Source organism: Notolepis coatsorum (assembly GCF_963971535.1).
Source record: "Notolepis coatsorum genome assembly, chromosome: 13".
Lineage (NCBI taxonomy): Eukaryota > Metazoa > Chordata > Actinopteri > Aulopiformes > Paralepididae > Notolepis > Notolepis coatsorum.
Genome location: NC_140177.1, coordinates 24,877,754 through 24,895,066, shown reverse-complemented (window position 1 = coordinate 24,895,066; position 17,313 = coordinate 24,877,754). Strand labels below are relative to the sequence as shown.

Sequence of the window (17,313 nt, the reverse complement as noted above, 5' to 3'; positions counted from 1 at the left end):
TTATGAATTCCTTAGAACATCTGAGATTAGAGTGTACTGTCTCCCAGGACAGGAGGGAGAGAGGTTCATCTTAATGAAACGTGAGTTTATTAGTGTTAAAGGTTATGCAGTTGTCATGACAACACGTCGCATGACAACCAGAAGGCGGGGCCGTCGTTGCGACGACGAACATCTATAAATCGAACGGTGTTTCCGGGTGTAAGGCAGACTAAAATCTGACTGAGACTAAGAGGGAAGAAACCAGAAGAGACTCTCTCCTCTCATTGAGAGAGAGGGGGGGGGGGGGGGGGGGGAGAATGGCACATCACCAGTAGCTTCGGCTACCACGAGGATGGTCTTAGGCTAACGACTAGGCCTGACCACTATTGGACTGAATAACAAAAGGACAATCTGAACACACCGAGAGATCATTAGAATAGACTCTTCAAGGACGATACAATTTGATAACATCTGATTACGAGGTTCTGTTTATAGCAATAAAACAACGCTTCTCCTCATAAGGTATCTCACAGTGTCGAAGTGTCGAATTCTTACGGAGGTGGAGAAGTATTATGGTTTATGGATTGCACTAACGGGGGGGAGATAAGGATCTTATCTACCAGTATCGGAGACGTCAGGACCATTAAAAGTACACAACGCAGAGGAATTGGATGGAGGGCCGAACAGACGAGGACGTGATACTGGCCAGTTTGATCAGAATCTTACAGTTGGTACCGTGACCCGGATTTGCAAGAGATTAAAACAACGGGAACAGTTGGTTGTTGATGACAGCCAGAAAGCAAGAGATAAGAACAACGGATAAAGACTTTTTCAATAATGGGGCGACAGTGGACAACAGTCATCAATGTGTGGGAGAATCATGATCGAAGCAAGGCCGGTCAGCCCTGGGAGAGAGCGGCGAGTCGAGCGGTCAGGAGGCGAACCAGCGCTGTAGGGGAAACAGCGCTCCGATCAAAAATGTGAGTTCACTGTGCACACGGTTGTTTTGATTTTATAGCCAAATAAAAACGAACAGATAGTGAATCCGTAAACGTAAACATTTCTAGTTCGACACAGAGAATGCCAGCTGTAATAATATGAGCAGAGAGCCATGGTGGAAATCGAGGGTGTTATCTACAGAGAATGAAAAGCAAACGAGGCAGGCTGCACAGTTTTGGTTTAAGGAGGGTAAATGCGAGATGAGGAAAGGGGGGGGGGGGGGGGGGCGCTTGAATCAGATCGAAAAATTGTTATGGCGGGACTGTTTTCATAACAGAAGGAAAGTCGAAAGGAGATTGTACCAGTGTGTATTATGTCCGATCAGGCAAGAGTATTAGTCTGAGAAAGCGTCCCCTGATAATGGATAGGAAAGAGAGGAAAAACAGCGGTGTTTTCAGGCCTTGGAAGGAAGGGCAGCGGCCGTTTGTTGAGAGAGTAGCCATTTGCACCGAGTCAAAATGGCCGCAGAGCCACGAGGGGTTTAGAATCAGGAAGTGACACGTCACCTACAATCCTCTAGACTGAGTTTTGGCCGCCATCTAGGGGGGCAGTGGGATAATACAGGCAAATGGAGGAGTAGGTCGCCACCTAGGGGCGGAGGGGGGGGGGGGTAGTTCTGGGGAGTTTCCATTACCCATAGGGGAATATTTAGAGTTTAATTCAATTAAGGAGTTTAATTGCGGAGGGGGGGGGGTAGTGCTGGGGAGTTTCCATTACCCATAGGGGAATATTTAGAGTTTAAGTTAATTAAGGAGTTTAATTTTTTCAAGATTACCAACTGCTTGTGTGTATACACGGTGGTGTATGTAGAACTATGTAAAGGAACTCAAAGTGTGGTATAGAGCGACGGGACAGCTCCAGGGCGACGGTAGACAGCCCCGTAGGGTATATAGAGCGACGGGACAGCTCCAGGGCGACGGTAGACAGCCCCGTAGGGTATAGAGCGACGGTGACAGCTCCAGGGCGATGGTAGACAGCCCCGTAGGGTATAGAGCGACGGTGACAGCTCCAGGGCGACGGTAGACAGCCCCGTAGGGTATAGAGCAACGGTGACAGCTCCAGGGCGACGGTAGACAGCCCCGTAGGGTATAGGGCGACGGACAGCTCTGTTGTATGTTAGATGATAGTACGAGTACGTATGTGAGTTAGGAGCAGGGAACCAACCTGCTCTGTTGTATGTTAGAGCGATGCTCGGTTGTATGTTATTATCATAATAATAAGATCGATATACAGGTTAATTAAATAAGTTTAATTATGAAATAAGAGGGAGTTCGATCTCCAGTGGGGCCTTCTCACACCTAATAAATAGGCAGAGTCTTGAGGGGACACGTCACCAGAAAGAACTGGCGCGCGCTGGGGGTCACCCGTGGGACAAACGTAGAGCGCCGAGTGGGTATCGTTTAGCTGCTGGTGTCACGCCGGAAGACAACAAAACAGGGAACAGCCCTGTAGGATTAGATATGGGTGTTGAGAAGGTGGGGGACTAATAGAGAACAAATAGCGCCATGGGCTGTAGGACACTCACACCGTCCAACAGTCTGAAAGGGCGTGGCCATGGCAGGGGCTTGCAGAGGAAAAAAATATATAGAGAACGAGCTGCAGGCCCCAAAGCCACGGTAGACTAATAGCAAAACAAGGGAAGTCGAATGGACAGACGACTGCCGGTGTTGTGTTTCTGCTTTCAAGGGGGGAATGACACCGACAGCGATGGAGATGGCCAGGAGACAGACTGGAGGAGGAGGAAGCCGCAGGGGCCAGGCACCGCAGCCTGGTACACAGATGATCCACGACGAGAGGGAGGAGACGGCGGCGGTGGAGATGAGCCTCAACCAAGATGACCGACAGGGCGGAGATGACCGACGGGGCGGAGACGGCCGACGAGGCGGAGTCCAGTGGTCACAGGCGGTGTTGCCCAGGGGAGAACGAGGCGGACATCGGAGGGGCCTTCCCGGCGGAGACGCTGTTTAGAGAGCGCTTTGAAACAACAGAGCACGGGCGGTGAATCATGGACAAGCAGGGACTTCCTTTCAGAGTCAATCAGGAGATCGAGAGACGAGACAACAGCGAGAAGTCCTGTGTTCATTGATTAGGAGTATGAGATATAAATGGAGGATTCATATATAAGATATATGTATAGAAGGATATATATATATATAGAAGGTAGATATAACTGAGAACAGTAGAACAACAGGATATAATTATTGGGAGCAGACAGGGGGGCTCCAATGGTTATGAGTCGTTGGATGTTGTTGGTTTTGGTGGTCGGTTTCGGTTCCCTTTGTGCACGAAGGGGGGCGCAAACAGACATCAGGCAGCAGGATCACTGGGTTGACCGTGGGCCGTCTTCGTTTCTTGTGCACGAGAGACGAGGTTGGTTTGCTTCAACCACAGGCTATTTTTGTGTATAATTAATTGAAAAACCAAGTAGTCTTATGATTCTGAGGGGTGATAAGAATCAAGGGGGGATTGAGAGAAAACGGTGCTTTTTCAATGTATGTGATGTATAGATTGGGGAGATGACTACAGCTAAAATGGTAGATCGAAATGTGCATGGAAGCAGGAGACGGTGATAGAACGGTGGTGGAACCAGTGGTTTCACAGGCACAGGCCGCGTCAGCGAGGGTTTTGTTATGAATTCCTTAGAACATCTGAGATTAGAGTGTACTGTCTCCCAGGACAGGAGGGAGAGAGGTTCATCTTAATGAAACGTGAGTTTATTAGTGTTAAAGGTTATGCAGTTGTCATGACAACACGTCGCATGACAACCAGAAGGCGGGGCCGTCGTTGCGACGACGAACATCTATAAATCGAACGGTGTTTCCGGGTGTAAGGCAGACTAAAATCTGACTGAGACTAAGAGGGAAGAAACCAGAAGAGACTCTCTCCTCTCATTGAGAGAGAGGGGGGGGGGGGGGGGGGAGAATGGCACATCACCAGTAGCTTCGGCTACCACGAGGATGGTCTTAGGCTAACGACTAGGCCTGACCACTATTGGACTGAATAACAAAAGGACAATCTGAACACACCGAGAGATCATTAGAATAGACTCTTCAAGGACGATACAATTTGATAACATCTGATTACGAGGTTCTGTTTATAGCAATAAAACAACGCTTCTCCTCATAAGGTATCTCACAGTGTCGAAGTGTCGAATTCTTACGGAGGTGGAGAAGTATTATGGTTTATGGATTGCACTAACGGGGGGGAGATAAGGATCTTATCTACCAGTATCGGAGACGTCAGGACCATTAAAAGTACACAACGCAGAGGAATTGGATGGAGGGCCGAACAGACGAGGACGTGATACTGGCCAGTTTGATCAGAATCTTACACTATTTACCCTTAAAATGAAGATAACAGTGTATAACGTTTTATATATCCCCAAGAATACCCCACATTTAGCATAAAACGCCTGACAATTGCATACCCAAAGTCATTTGCGATTTATTATACTTTATACTTATAGCACACAGTTTGTTGCATTAATGGGATTATAAAGCAACAAAAAGAAACATTTTGACTTTTTAATTGCTGTTTTTACCTGTTATAACAAAGGAAAACCTCAAACTCTTATGAAAAGGAGAAAAAATACTGGCTGTGTAGACCTATTTTTTAATAAAACACAGAAGAGGAGAAAAAACACTGGCATCTGTAGACCTACTTTGAAATAAAACCCTGAACTATGCAGCTCTATTAGAGTCCTTCCCTTATTTGTGGAAAATCTATAAAATAAAAAGTAAATTTTTCGTTGTTCGCAAATTTCGCACCACATATCAGGCATACAGGTAAGCCTTTTGTTGACTAAATATATTAGTTGATGAAATATTTTTTCATTTCAGTGTCACAGTATGACAGCGATCTCCAAAATAAGAACAATTTTAATTTTTTGCCAGGGAGCCGCAGCTGATTGGCTAAAGAGCTGCATGCGGCCTCGAGGCCGCAGGTTGTCGACCCCTGGCTTAGTGCAACATGCCAACCGTACAAAACGTTGCTGCTACAATTCAATGTCCCCAGTCTCTCTTTCTTCATCTTTCTTTTCTGTTCTCCCAGCTGTTAGCAGACTGTTGTTACTAGAGATGTTCCGATACCATTTTTCCCTTTCCGATCCGATTCCGATACCTAAGCTTTGGGTATCGGCCGATACCGATATTTATCCGATACCAGTGCATAAAAAGAAATTTAAAAAAAAACTATATAAATTATACTTTTTTTTTTTTTTCAGATACTGTTATACTGTTTTTTAGTAATAACTAGAACGTATGGTATTTATTCAACAACAGGTGATTGTATAGATTTGTATTAGTATCATTAATCAATGAGTATGGGCTGCAGCACTGCAGATATACCCTACTCCAATGATCCACACGGACATTAAACGGTGTTGCACTCGCTACTCAGTGGCTCTGCAGATATACCCTATTCAGTCTGTAAGCTAGTGGCAGATAGAACGTTCATGTTGTGATTTTTGATGCAAAATAAATATTCAACATTCTCTTTTGAAACTCCGCCTCAGACTCTTATCCTTTGGCACTTGCTGTACTTTGCTTGCAGGTCTGCAGCCATTATTGCTGGATTATGTGAATAGCACCAACTTTAGACACGGTAACGTTATCAAGCTAAGCTAACTGACCTAGCTCGCCTTCCCGCATCGACATTAAGATAACGTTAGTAATAGTCAGCTAACGCTAGTCCGTAGCTACTTAACTTAAATACAATTCACCGTGGGTGCATTATTGTTGATAGACGGTCACGGACAGTGTTAGGTCCTGGAGAAAGGACAGGCGATCATCTGATTTGATGTAACGTTAAAAGCGGATGTTGTTCCAACTAGCTATATTTCCAGCTAATGCTATCATAACACCAGCCAAACACATCCCGATTCCCGTCCGAGCTCCCCGTCACACCGCACTGTCGGGGACAATGGAATTTAAGAAAGTGTATCTGCTGTTAAAATGACACAGCATCACACTTTAAAACATGTTCATTTTATAATCCTCACTCTCCGCAGGACTCGGCAGGAGATAAATTACATCATGGGATCGGAGGCTAGAATTTACGTGTACTCGCCGATACCGATACTAGCATTTTAGGCAGTATCGGCGGCATTTCCGATACTAGTATCGGTATCGGAACAACTCTAGTTGTTACCTGGCTAGTAGCTAGCAAGCTGTACTGGGCTTGGGCGGCGGTATTACGGTATACCAGGGTATTTCGAAATCCCGTTGGTATGATTTTTAATACCGTGACGTCACAGACTGTGCGCCAAATCACAGATGCGTTGCTTGTAGTGCACAGCACGTGCCAGCAGAGGGCAGGGCAGTCTGTCTTTCCCTCTCTCAGTCAGAGCTCAGCAGACCCATGCGCGTGTTCCTGTGGGTCTTTCATCTCGCATGTGTGTCAATCTGCACAACAAATAAAGACTTATTCTTCTATAGAATGCGGTTATGGACATTGGATGATTGAGGAATCGGGAAACGGAGCGTTTTTCTAACGTTTTGAAATGGATTCGTGCACGAATGTGGACTCAGGGACACGTTGTTTGTGTACCGGTAAGTAAGTTATGTTATGGTTAGGGATGCCCCGATCACGTTTTTTGCCACCGATACCGATCACCGATCGTCGTGAGCCATATCGGCCGATACCGATCCGATACCGATCGTTTTTGATTAAAAAGAAATTAAAAATTATTTTATATAAAAAGTTTTTTTTTTTTTTATAAAATATATATATTATATAATTAGACTTGTACTTGTATTATCTGCGAGACATCGCCACCACGCAACAAGTCAAAATGCTCGCTATCTCCACTGTCTGTGTGTACATACTCTGCTTTGATCAAATCACATTCGGCTCTGCAGATTTACCCTAGGCTCTGCAGATATACCCTACTCCCTCAGCTATCCCCGTTAATGACTGCGACGCAAGCCGGGCTTCGAATATGCATCGAATGAGTGTTATAAGACATTGATATCAGGAGCTGTCTGTAGCTACTGCTAGCCGGAAATATAACGTTAAGACAACGCCTCAGTGAACTATTTAGTTGAATGGGACATTTCGTTTTGAACAGTGAGCTAAGCTAACGTGAGCTAACAGAGGTAACATACACTAGTACTAGATAACTAGACTATTGCTGGAGCATTTGTTGATATCAGGAGCTATCAGTAGCTAGCCGGCTAGATACCGTTCAGTTAGACTAGGCCTGCCACGATAACACATTTTGCTGGGCGATTAATTGCCCCCGAAAATATCGCGATAAGCGATATTATTGCGACCGGTTAGAGAATTTTTTTTTGAAATTTATTTCCCCAAACTTTTATTTTGAAGCCCACCGCTCCGTCTTTTCCGGTGTTTAGACTTTTATTTTGAAGCCCACCGACCGGACCGGAAGTATTTTGTGATTATCCTAAGCAGAAACTATGAGCCGACAACTTGGGCTAATGATATGATGTTTTTGAGCTAATGATAAAACAAATTGTTGGTGAACAACTAACTTTAGGTTAGTTTTAACGTTAGCTACTAACGTTAGATGCAGCTACTACAGGCAATCAACGATGAGGAGGAAGCGTCAAAGCAGTATATAATATAATAGCTGTGGTGCGTAAGCACTGCAGCACGACTCGAAACTACCGGAGTGTTATAATAAATTAATTCATGTTTAACTTGTCCCCGTGTCCAGTCCTTTGACTAGCCCCACCCGTTAATTGTAAACAATGATGCATGTAATTGTATTAACGTTATTCTGTGTTGTACTTGTAGCTATGCTATACGTTGTATTTCGTTTGTAGCTAATGTTGTTAGCATTGAATGAGCATCAACGAACGCTAGATCTTTAATCTTTATTTAGCAGTCCAGTTTCTCCGGGCAGTAGCGAGTAACTACTTGGGTCTAAAAATAGCTAACGTTACACTACAAATAATGCTACTTGGTTAAAAGGAGCAACACTATTGAGAAATGTCTATGTGGCGTTGCCCCACGGAGCTCCCGTGCTGTACTCTAGTAACGTCAGCGGCCCGCCTCCCAACACAGACAGTGACTGAGGGGCACTGGTTCCGCCTCATTAAAACAAACGCGCAAATAGCAATTAATCGCGCCCGTCAAAATCATTGCATTCATTTTAATTATCGCAGCAATTAATCGATTTATTGCTTATCGCGGCAGGCCTAAGTTAGACAATGCCTCATCATGTATTAAACTAAAAGTGAATAGTTGACTGGGTCATTTTGTAGCGGTAGCTAACGTTAGCTCATGGAGGTCCCGTCCCACTAGACTAGACTAGACCCGTGTTTACATGCGTGCGGGAGGAGCTGGAGGAGGAGCAGAAGACGCGCAGCACTGTGTGCAGCTCCCGGTGTCTGAGACAGAACTCAGCGAGTGAGATCTGTTTTGACGATCGGCGAAAATAAAACAGTAACGATAGCTAGGTAGCTAACGTTAGCTCAGGTCGAATGCACTATCTAGACTCAGCAGAGGAGCCGCCTCCTCTGTGTTTACAAACTCTACACGGGTGCGGGCGGGGCTAGGGAGGAGGAGCAGTTTGCAGGTCCTGTGCGTCTGAGACAAGCGAGTGAGATATCCACTTGATCAGTTTCCGCGATCGGCGAATATGACTCATTATCGGAATTCCCCGATCGCATATTTATACTGAATATCGGCCGATAACGATCGGGGCATCCCTAGTTATGGTTAAGCATATGGAAGATGAACATACAAGTTATGAATGCCAGGAGTGTATGTTTGGTAAAGTGTTCCAGTTCGACTGTGTGTGCGTATTGGCTTCGGTGATTCACTACTACAGGGGTTTAACGGCTTAAGCTGGGTTTTGATTATCACTTAATCAATGCAGATACATTTTGTGCGTCTGTATGTGTAGTTGTCTATTGGTCTAATTTCAGCCTCCGTCATTTGTTCCGTATGACTCGTTTCATATGCGTGTCTCGAATGTGCGCGCCGATTTGTTTAAGTTGGTAACACGGGTCGCTAAGGAATTTAGGTTTGAGGTTGAAGAAAGTGCACTTTTAGGTTGAAAGAATGACCCTAATGTCAACGTTTCTATATAAGCGTTATGTATGGTGATAACGAGTATATCGTTAACTTAGCTCCGCTCCGTTTGTATGTGTACATCTGCTATAGGCCACTGATTCTGTTTGACATTGACTATCTTTAACAAACCCAATAGAGAAAGAGGGGCTCTGCAGCCTGTGACTATTTTAAATCAAAAGGAAGATACTGATTTTTATATACATAATCTTTTTGGTTTATCTTTTAAAAAAAGGACACAGGGACAATAATCGTGAAAGCCGTGACATTTCCTGAGACAATAATCATACCATAAAAACCTCACATTGTGACACCCCTAGGCATAACCCTATTCTAATCTATAAATGTGCCTAAATTGCCATGAATCGAGAGTGTTAAAAGGTAATCATGACCCCAAGAATCAAAGTGGAATTGAATCGTGAGATTCCCACCCCTACAAAGTACACCAACACACACTGGCACAAATTGTACACCAACACACACTGGCACAATGGTATTGTACACCAACACACACTGGCACAATGGTATTGTACTAGATCTGACAGGTGAGGGTACCATCACTCTAATAACCAGCAATACATGCAAGTCTGGGGCATATTAGTCCAACAATTATCAACCCTATATGCAAAAGTCCACTCAGACATCTGGCATTACATGGTATATGCAATATGTGGCTTTTTAAAATCATCCTTAGTGATGGCAGGCTGCAGCTAGGGCTGGGCGATTAATCAAGTTTAAATTTCAATTATGATTGTGGCTTCGAGATATTATCGAGATAAAGTGATTATAGTGCTACATGCCGTGTTGCTCTCATTTTGTCTTGTGTTGTAAATGCAGTGCACACTTCCTTCACATTAGTGTGCCGTGTGACTGTGCCCACTGCCCACCCCCCTCAAGCCCAAACAGTAGTTTCAGCTCGTGTTGAGAGGGAGTAGGGAGCCACGGCGCGCTTCTCCAGTTTGTTTGAAACGTCTTTGGTAACTTGTAGAAGAAAGGCAGCCCTTGGTCGAGAAGAAAGGTAAAACAAATTCAGTCGTCATCATATGATGTTCTCAAATCAGTGAGTAATCGTGTTTAATAATCATGATTATTAATCAAGATAATCGTGACTTTTGCCATAATCAAGCAGCCCTAAGGGCAGCTACAGTATAATCTTCAGGAGCTTCTGAGACGCCACTGCCTAACGAGCCCCCAACGGAATTGAACAGAATTCTGAAATAGAATTTTTAAATAAAGACCTGTAAATGCTGCACAAGATTGATGCTATTAATAATAGTTTTGTGAAAGTCAGACAAGAGATCCAACTCATTACAAGAGACAGATTTTACTTGCACAATCCAGTTAAACTGCAGGCAAGGACGGCACTGACTCTCGACAACATTATTTTGGCCTACACTTTCAGGACATCAGCCCAATACCAAAACACCTGATATGAACAACTGTGTTTGATAATAATGGGGCACACTGTTAGAGAGAAATGTTGGACAAGTGGCTTGCAACCCTTATTCTGACATTCTACAGGCCGGCCAAACACTGTGCTTGGTAAACATAAGCACATGATTGAGCTCAGCAGCCAGACTACTGCTGCTGCATTGACACAACCACGTTCACACAAAACTAGTAAATGACTAAATGTATCGATTAAGTTGATCAAACTGGCAAACGAATGACGCCAACCAACACACCACCAGGTGTTAAGTACAGTTACCTAAAAGTATACATGTGTAGATCGCTACAGTACATTTTGAATAGTAATGTTAATCTTCACCAGCAGCATGTTATAACAGGAGCTATGCAATGTTATTCTGCAGCGCCGTGCAAGGCATTGCTGCATCCATCCGGCAAATGGCAGGGAATATGCATGCACACACAACCAAAGACAATGATAATATATCGGTATCTTTGGCACAACTGTCACCTCTGTCTGAGAGAGCAGTCTCTCACAGTCTAACAGTAATTTATGGCCCAGAGAGAGCGTGCATGTGCCATACGTGACTGACTGGCCCTGTATCCTGAAACCATGCAGCCACACACTAATAATGCCTGGATTCAATCTTATTAAGTATGGAAATCCGAACAACCTGAGACTGTCTATCTGTATGTCGTGTGTGTCATACATGTTATGATGAATTGAAAATGGGGGACCCTGATGTAAACAAGACGAAAGTCTCTCTGGTCTGCATCCCCTTAACAATTGTATGTATTGTACTGTACTGTACCCATTCTGCAATATGTTACTGCATCCCCTTAAGTTACAATTGTATGTATTGAGCTGTACTGTACTGTACCCATTCTGCAATATGTTAATACACTTTTCAATCAAGCAATCAATCAATTCAAAACGTTCCCAGCTTAACGTTAGCTAGCATTCATGCCACCTGAGCTGTTCCAGTAAATAGTCACACACCCCTCATCGCCGGCTGCTGCTAGCTATATGGAACAACACGGGGCTTTACTCGCTAAAGTTAGCTGGGTGATGCGTTTGGCGCATTGACTCATCTAGTAGCATGACATGCAATGAAATCAAGCTCGACTTCGGAATCGCAATGGAATAGGGAAATAACATTAAGTGAAATGTGAAAATATGGGAGTTACCATCCATTCTTTCCTTCAGCAGTTAGACTGAGTCACTGGTCGCTTGGTTCTCCCCGCCTAAATAAGCCCCAGAGCGACGCCACCACTGGACGGGAACTAACAGAAGTGCACCGCTAGCTAACCTAGCAGTAGCCCTTAGTTAGAATCAACCCTTAGCATGGCGTCAGTAGCCCATCAACAACGGCAGCAGCAGCACACTGGCGTTACTCACACACACACAGACCATTCGTTTTAAACACCAATAAACGTACTTTATGACGTGTAATTCCACTAACTAACACCCCACCACTGGACTGCGTTAACGAACCGACTAGCATCACGCTAACGTTACACTCGAAATGCGTCCTAAAAAAAGCACACCATTTTTATCCCAGGTATTAGCCCGAGCCCAAGCAAAAAAAAGCTAACATTAGCACGATTAGCTAATTGTGTTTCCTATATGCAACGGAGCGGAAATACAGTTCAGCTCTTGGCAAATCCGAGGAGCAGTAACTTCATTTTCATTATTTGCTACTGATGCCGCACAAGCGTCGTGTATAATAACGCCAGTCTTTGTTTTGTTTCCTCACACCGCCACCACTCACCTTCGTTTGCCAAGTCCGCCATTTTACTTGTGCTGCGCCTCACACACCCACAAGCCACCGCGAAAATACTAGAAGTTGTTGAGACAGAAATTTGTTTTCAGAGAAAAGGGCACAGATCTGGCAACCTACTGGGTGATGCGAGGCCCCCGGGGAGTCGGGACGCATGGTGGAACCAGTCTGTCTGTATTCACGGCGACAAATGTAACAGTACTGAATGCCTGTATGTCTGACTCATGTATGTGTCCCTATGCCATAAATGTCATGTATGTTGTGTATGTCATTATGTCACTATGAATTGAAAATGGGGGACCCTGATGTAAACAAGACAAACGTCTTTATCTGGTGACTGGTCTGCATCCCCTTAACAATTGTATGTATTGAGCCGTACTGTATTGTACCCATTCTGCAATCTGTTAAATAAAGGTTTCATTCATCATTAATTCATTGTCACAGACGTTTCTTCTTAAAGAAATTGACCAGAGTCAGGTCAGCGTGAAGTCTTATGAATGGACGGTGGCTGTATACTTTTTTTTTTTTATATAATGTTATTATATGATTGTGAAAATTCCACTTTGGCACCTAACGTTACACGCCTTCGCCTCCGTCTTCATAGTTTATTTATGTTATGATGTCGTTTGATGTGTGTGCGTGTTGGTTGGGGTGTGTCGTGTGTGTAATATAGAAGTCAATCTACAACCACCACTAGATGGGGTAGTGTTGTCAACATTAACATTGCAAAACGCTCAGTCCATCAACAAGGACTGGTGACAGACCACCTATTCCTATCTTAATTATTGAAAGGATGAAGGTACGCTTAGAAAAAAAAATATGTTTATTCTATTCTGACTCTAGTCACCCAAACAACTGCCCCTGGTAAACAGTTGGCTTGGCAAGACTTCTTGAAATAAGTAAAAATATCTAGGGTTCTTTCTCCAGATTGGATAAAGTGGGAATACCAGAATGGGATACCAGAACATTTATTTTGTGTTTACTGCAGAGTGGAGGGACTGGGAGACCCATGTTACTGACCAAACACTAGATCAGTGGTATGGGCTGTTGGAACGTAGAGCTATTTGAGATTTATCTTAACAGAAAAAGCATGTTTAAATCATGCCTGGATCGTGACAGCTTAGCTGACGCTCCATTGTCCCACCTACACTGATTTGGTGGTCTGGTTTAAAGACCTCAACATTCACATATGCTCTGTGCGCTGACGTTGTGCCAAGTGCTGCTGCGCTAACCTGCAAGTATAAGGTTTTCATCCACCACCACCCCATCCACCACCACCAACCCTTTATTGGGGAAAAAGAGAATTTTTAGTTTAGTCATTAAGGGTAACGTTAGGATAAGGATAAGGATAAGGCATGGGCTAGGTTAGGTTAAGATTATCATCAGACAGGGGCCATAAAATACTCCCAACATTCTTGTTGTGGGTGTGAGCGCAGAGGTAAAATGTCAGACTTGGCAAACGAAAGTGAATGGTGGCGGTGTGAGAAAACAAAACAAAGATTGGCGTTCTTGGCAGGTATGATACCCTGTTCTGTTCTATTCATTTCTTTCCCTTCACTACCCATCCCTATCTGGATAGCTTTGTCCTTCTCTCTGTATGTCTCTCCATATCTTTCTCTCTGTCACACCACAAACCGCCTCGGCCAGTCCTTCGTGCCAGCAGCCATCAGGCTCCACAACTGTGGGCACGGACTGCTGCCTATAGCTGGAGAGCTAACGCTGGTGAACTTGAGAACTGTTAGGACTATCTGACTCTAGTCTTAATAATAAACACTGTTAGGACTATCTGACTCTTAATGATAAACACTGCACGGACTCTGGTGCAGTGTGTTACTACGGTTTGGACCATGTATATCATCATCACTATTACTACTGTCTGATTGAGTCCTGCCACTCACTACTGTTCACTGCCAGTACTGTTATCACTATCATCATTATTACTTTGCACACAGTAAATTTCGCAGAGTAAATTTTACTCAGACTGAGTCCATTTGAGCCCAAGTGAGTACAATTTTACTCAATTTGTACTCAAAATGTACTGTGCACTTTGTTCTATGTTCTATTATTATTACTACCTATCCTACCTGTACCCCCCCCCCCCCCCATGCTGCTATGACACCTGCCTTTCCCCAAAGGGATTAATAAAGGAACACTTGACTATTCTCTTTGTCTCCATCATTCTATCTCTCTCTGTCTGACTCTCCGTCTCTCTCCAAGAAACCCCTGACTGCATCCCTCCAGAGTGGTATCGCTATAAGGCCTACAAGGCTGAGAAATATTAGGAATGTCTGACCAAGTGTGTCTGACTCTTAACCACCAAAACCTGCACGGACTACAACGTATGACATATATCATGCCGTTTGGGGTACAAATCCTCACCTCTACCTTATATATTCAGATTCAACACTTTATTTATTGCCTATATTCATTACGTATATTGTAACCACATACAGCAGAGCACACAGACCCTGATTTGCACCTTGTTTACACTGTTTATTTTTCTCATATCTTTATATTAAGAGTTAATTATATTGTTTACACTGTTTATTTTTCTTATATCTTTATATTCAGATCTAAATTGATTGCCTATATTTATGCCTTTCTATTATTACCCTGCCCATACCTGTACCCCCCCCCCCCCCCCCATGCTGTTATGATGCCATAATTGCCCCAAGGGGATCAAGAAAGGAATATCTTATCTTATCTTCTTTGATCTCATCTTAGTACTGTATGGCCGTTGGAGGTGTTGCTGTATTTCATGTTACATGGCAACAACTACCCCTTCAGCACCAAAAGCAAGATCCACTTCCATGAGCCCAAATTAGGAATGCGCTATCCCAACGTAAGGCGTGCACGCACACAGACACACACATGCAAGCTCATGCACAATAATAATAATAATAATAATAATAAACCTTATTTGTATAGCACCTTTCATACAAGAAATGCAGCTCAAAGTGCTTCACAACAGAGAAAATACAGGCACAAATGAGCACATAAAGTGCAGACATATAAAATCACAGTTTTTCACATTAATAATAATAATAATAATAATAATAATAATAATAATAATAATAATAATAATAATAATAATAATAATAATAATAATAATAATACATCGGATTTATATAGCGCTTTTCCAAATGCGCAAAGACGCATTAGGATCTAACATCCCAATAGGCCATCTTGTTTATGGTTTGAGTCTATTGCAGTTTAAAAATAGACAATAATAAAAAGAGTAAAATAGAATAAACAGAGTAAAATTATGCAACAATAAAATAGTTCTGAATTACTGACGGTTTCAAACCGTCTTCCTTCCGGTTTGATATCCACTTTGACCCTTCGGACCTTCCTCTCAGGGTGCAGTTCCCTCTCAGGGAAAACCTCCCTCTCAGGGCGCAGTTCTAGGCCTGGGTCCCTCACACAGTTTTAAAGCCTAACAGTCTTTCTTTCTGCTTGATCGCCACACAGTTCAATACCTGACAGTTTAGAACCTGTAATAAAAAGTAAAATAGAATGGACAGAGTAACATAAAATAGAATGGACAGAGTAACATGATGCAATAAAATAGTTCTGAATTTAACAGTTTCAAACCGTCTTTACCTTCCCTGTTTTGATATCTATTGACTGACCACTGTTAACTTGCTCTTAGTGCTGCTCTTCCTGGCTACTTGCTATGTTGCTGATACTGGAAGTTGTGCATACTTTACTGGAGCACTTCATGCAAGTTGTGCATACTTTACTGGAGCACTTCATGCAAGTTGTGCATACTTTACTGGAGCACTTCATGCAAGTTGTGCATACTTTACTGGAGCACTTCATGCAAGTTGTGCATACTTTACTGGAGCACTTCATGCAAGTTGTGCATACTTTACTGGAGCACTTCATGCAAGTTGTGCATACTTTACTGGAGCACTTCATGCAAGTTGTGCAAACTTTACTGGAGCACTTCATGCAAGTTGTGCATACTTTACTGGAGCACTTCATGCAAGTTGTGCAAACTTTACTGGAGCACTTCATGCAAGTTGTGCATACTTTACTGGAGCACTTCATGCAAGTTGTGCATACTGTACTTTACTGGAGCACTTCATGCAAGTTGTGCAAACTTTACTGGAGCACTTCATGCAAGTTGTGCAAACTTTACTGGAGCACTTCATGCAAGTTGTGCATACTGTACTTTACTGGAGCACTTCATGCAAGTTGTGCATACTGTACTTTACTGGAGCACTTCATGCAAGTTGTGCATACTTTACTGGAGCACTTCATGCAAATTGTGCATACTTTACTGGAGCACTTCATGCAAGTTGTGCATACTTTACTGGAGCACTTCATGCAAGTTGTGCATACTTTACTGGAGCACTTCATGCAAGTTGTGCATACTTTAATGGAGCACTTCATGGAAGTTGCTCTTGATAAGAGCTTAAAATGTAAACAGACATATTACACACACAAAATGTTTTACCAAGCACTGACGAATTCTCAACCCCCCTCTCTCTCTCTCTCTCTCTCTCTCTCTCTCTCTCTCTCTCTCTCCCCCTCCAGAATGGCAGGATATGTTGCGGAGGTGTCTAACTCGACGCCCTGAAGGTCGACCGTCCCTCGAGGGGATGTTACTCCACCCCTGGCTGCAGTGACCCCTGCCTGCCCCGGGCCTTTCTATGTTGTTTACTAATAACACAGCGGCTAAAGCTCACTTTCAAATCATCTCTCGTCCAGGTCAATTCGGGTCCTGTGACAATGTCCCCAAAATGCACCCACTCCCCTGTTGTAACACAGAGAGGAAATGGCTAAAGCTCACTCTCAAATCATCTCTCATCAACTGCACAAAATGTGCTCTAGTCCCACGGTTCTCAACCTTTTTGGTTCGTGACCCCCTTACATAGTCAGGGATGAACAGAATCTTTAACTTTGACTCAGGACTATAAATTATCTCTGCAAAATAGGAGACTAACAGTTAACAGTTGTGTGTACAGTAGACCTATAGTCTGTTCATTTATGTTTTAGCCTATTATTAGTAGACTATAATACATATAGTTGTGTGTAGACCTATAGTCTATTTGTTTATGTTTTAGCCTATTATTAGTAGACTAGTAATGCATATAGTTGTGTG

The 17,313-nt window shown here is 43.4% G+C and overlaps 1 protein-coding gene across 2 annotated transcripts in view; it reads right to left on the bottom strand.

Moving 5' to 3' along the window:
- The window catches only part of ranbp3b (RAN binding protein 3b), a 74,376-nt gene extending 62,149 nt beyond the window's left edge, over positions 1–12,227 (bottom strand). For both annotated transcript variants that reach the window (XM_084326780.1, XM_084326781.1), the window contains exon 1: positions 12,195–12,227. In XM_084326780.1, coding sequence (XP_084182906.1) covers positions 12,195–12,216 — 22 coding nt within the window. In that variant the 5' untranslated portion in view covers positions 12,217–12,227. The remainder of the gene's footprint in view (positions 1–12,194) is intronic.
- Positions 12,228–17,313: the final 5,086 nt, after the last annotated feature.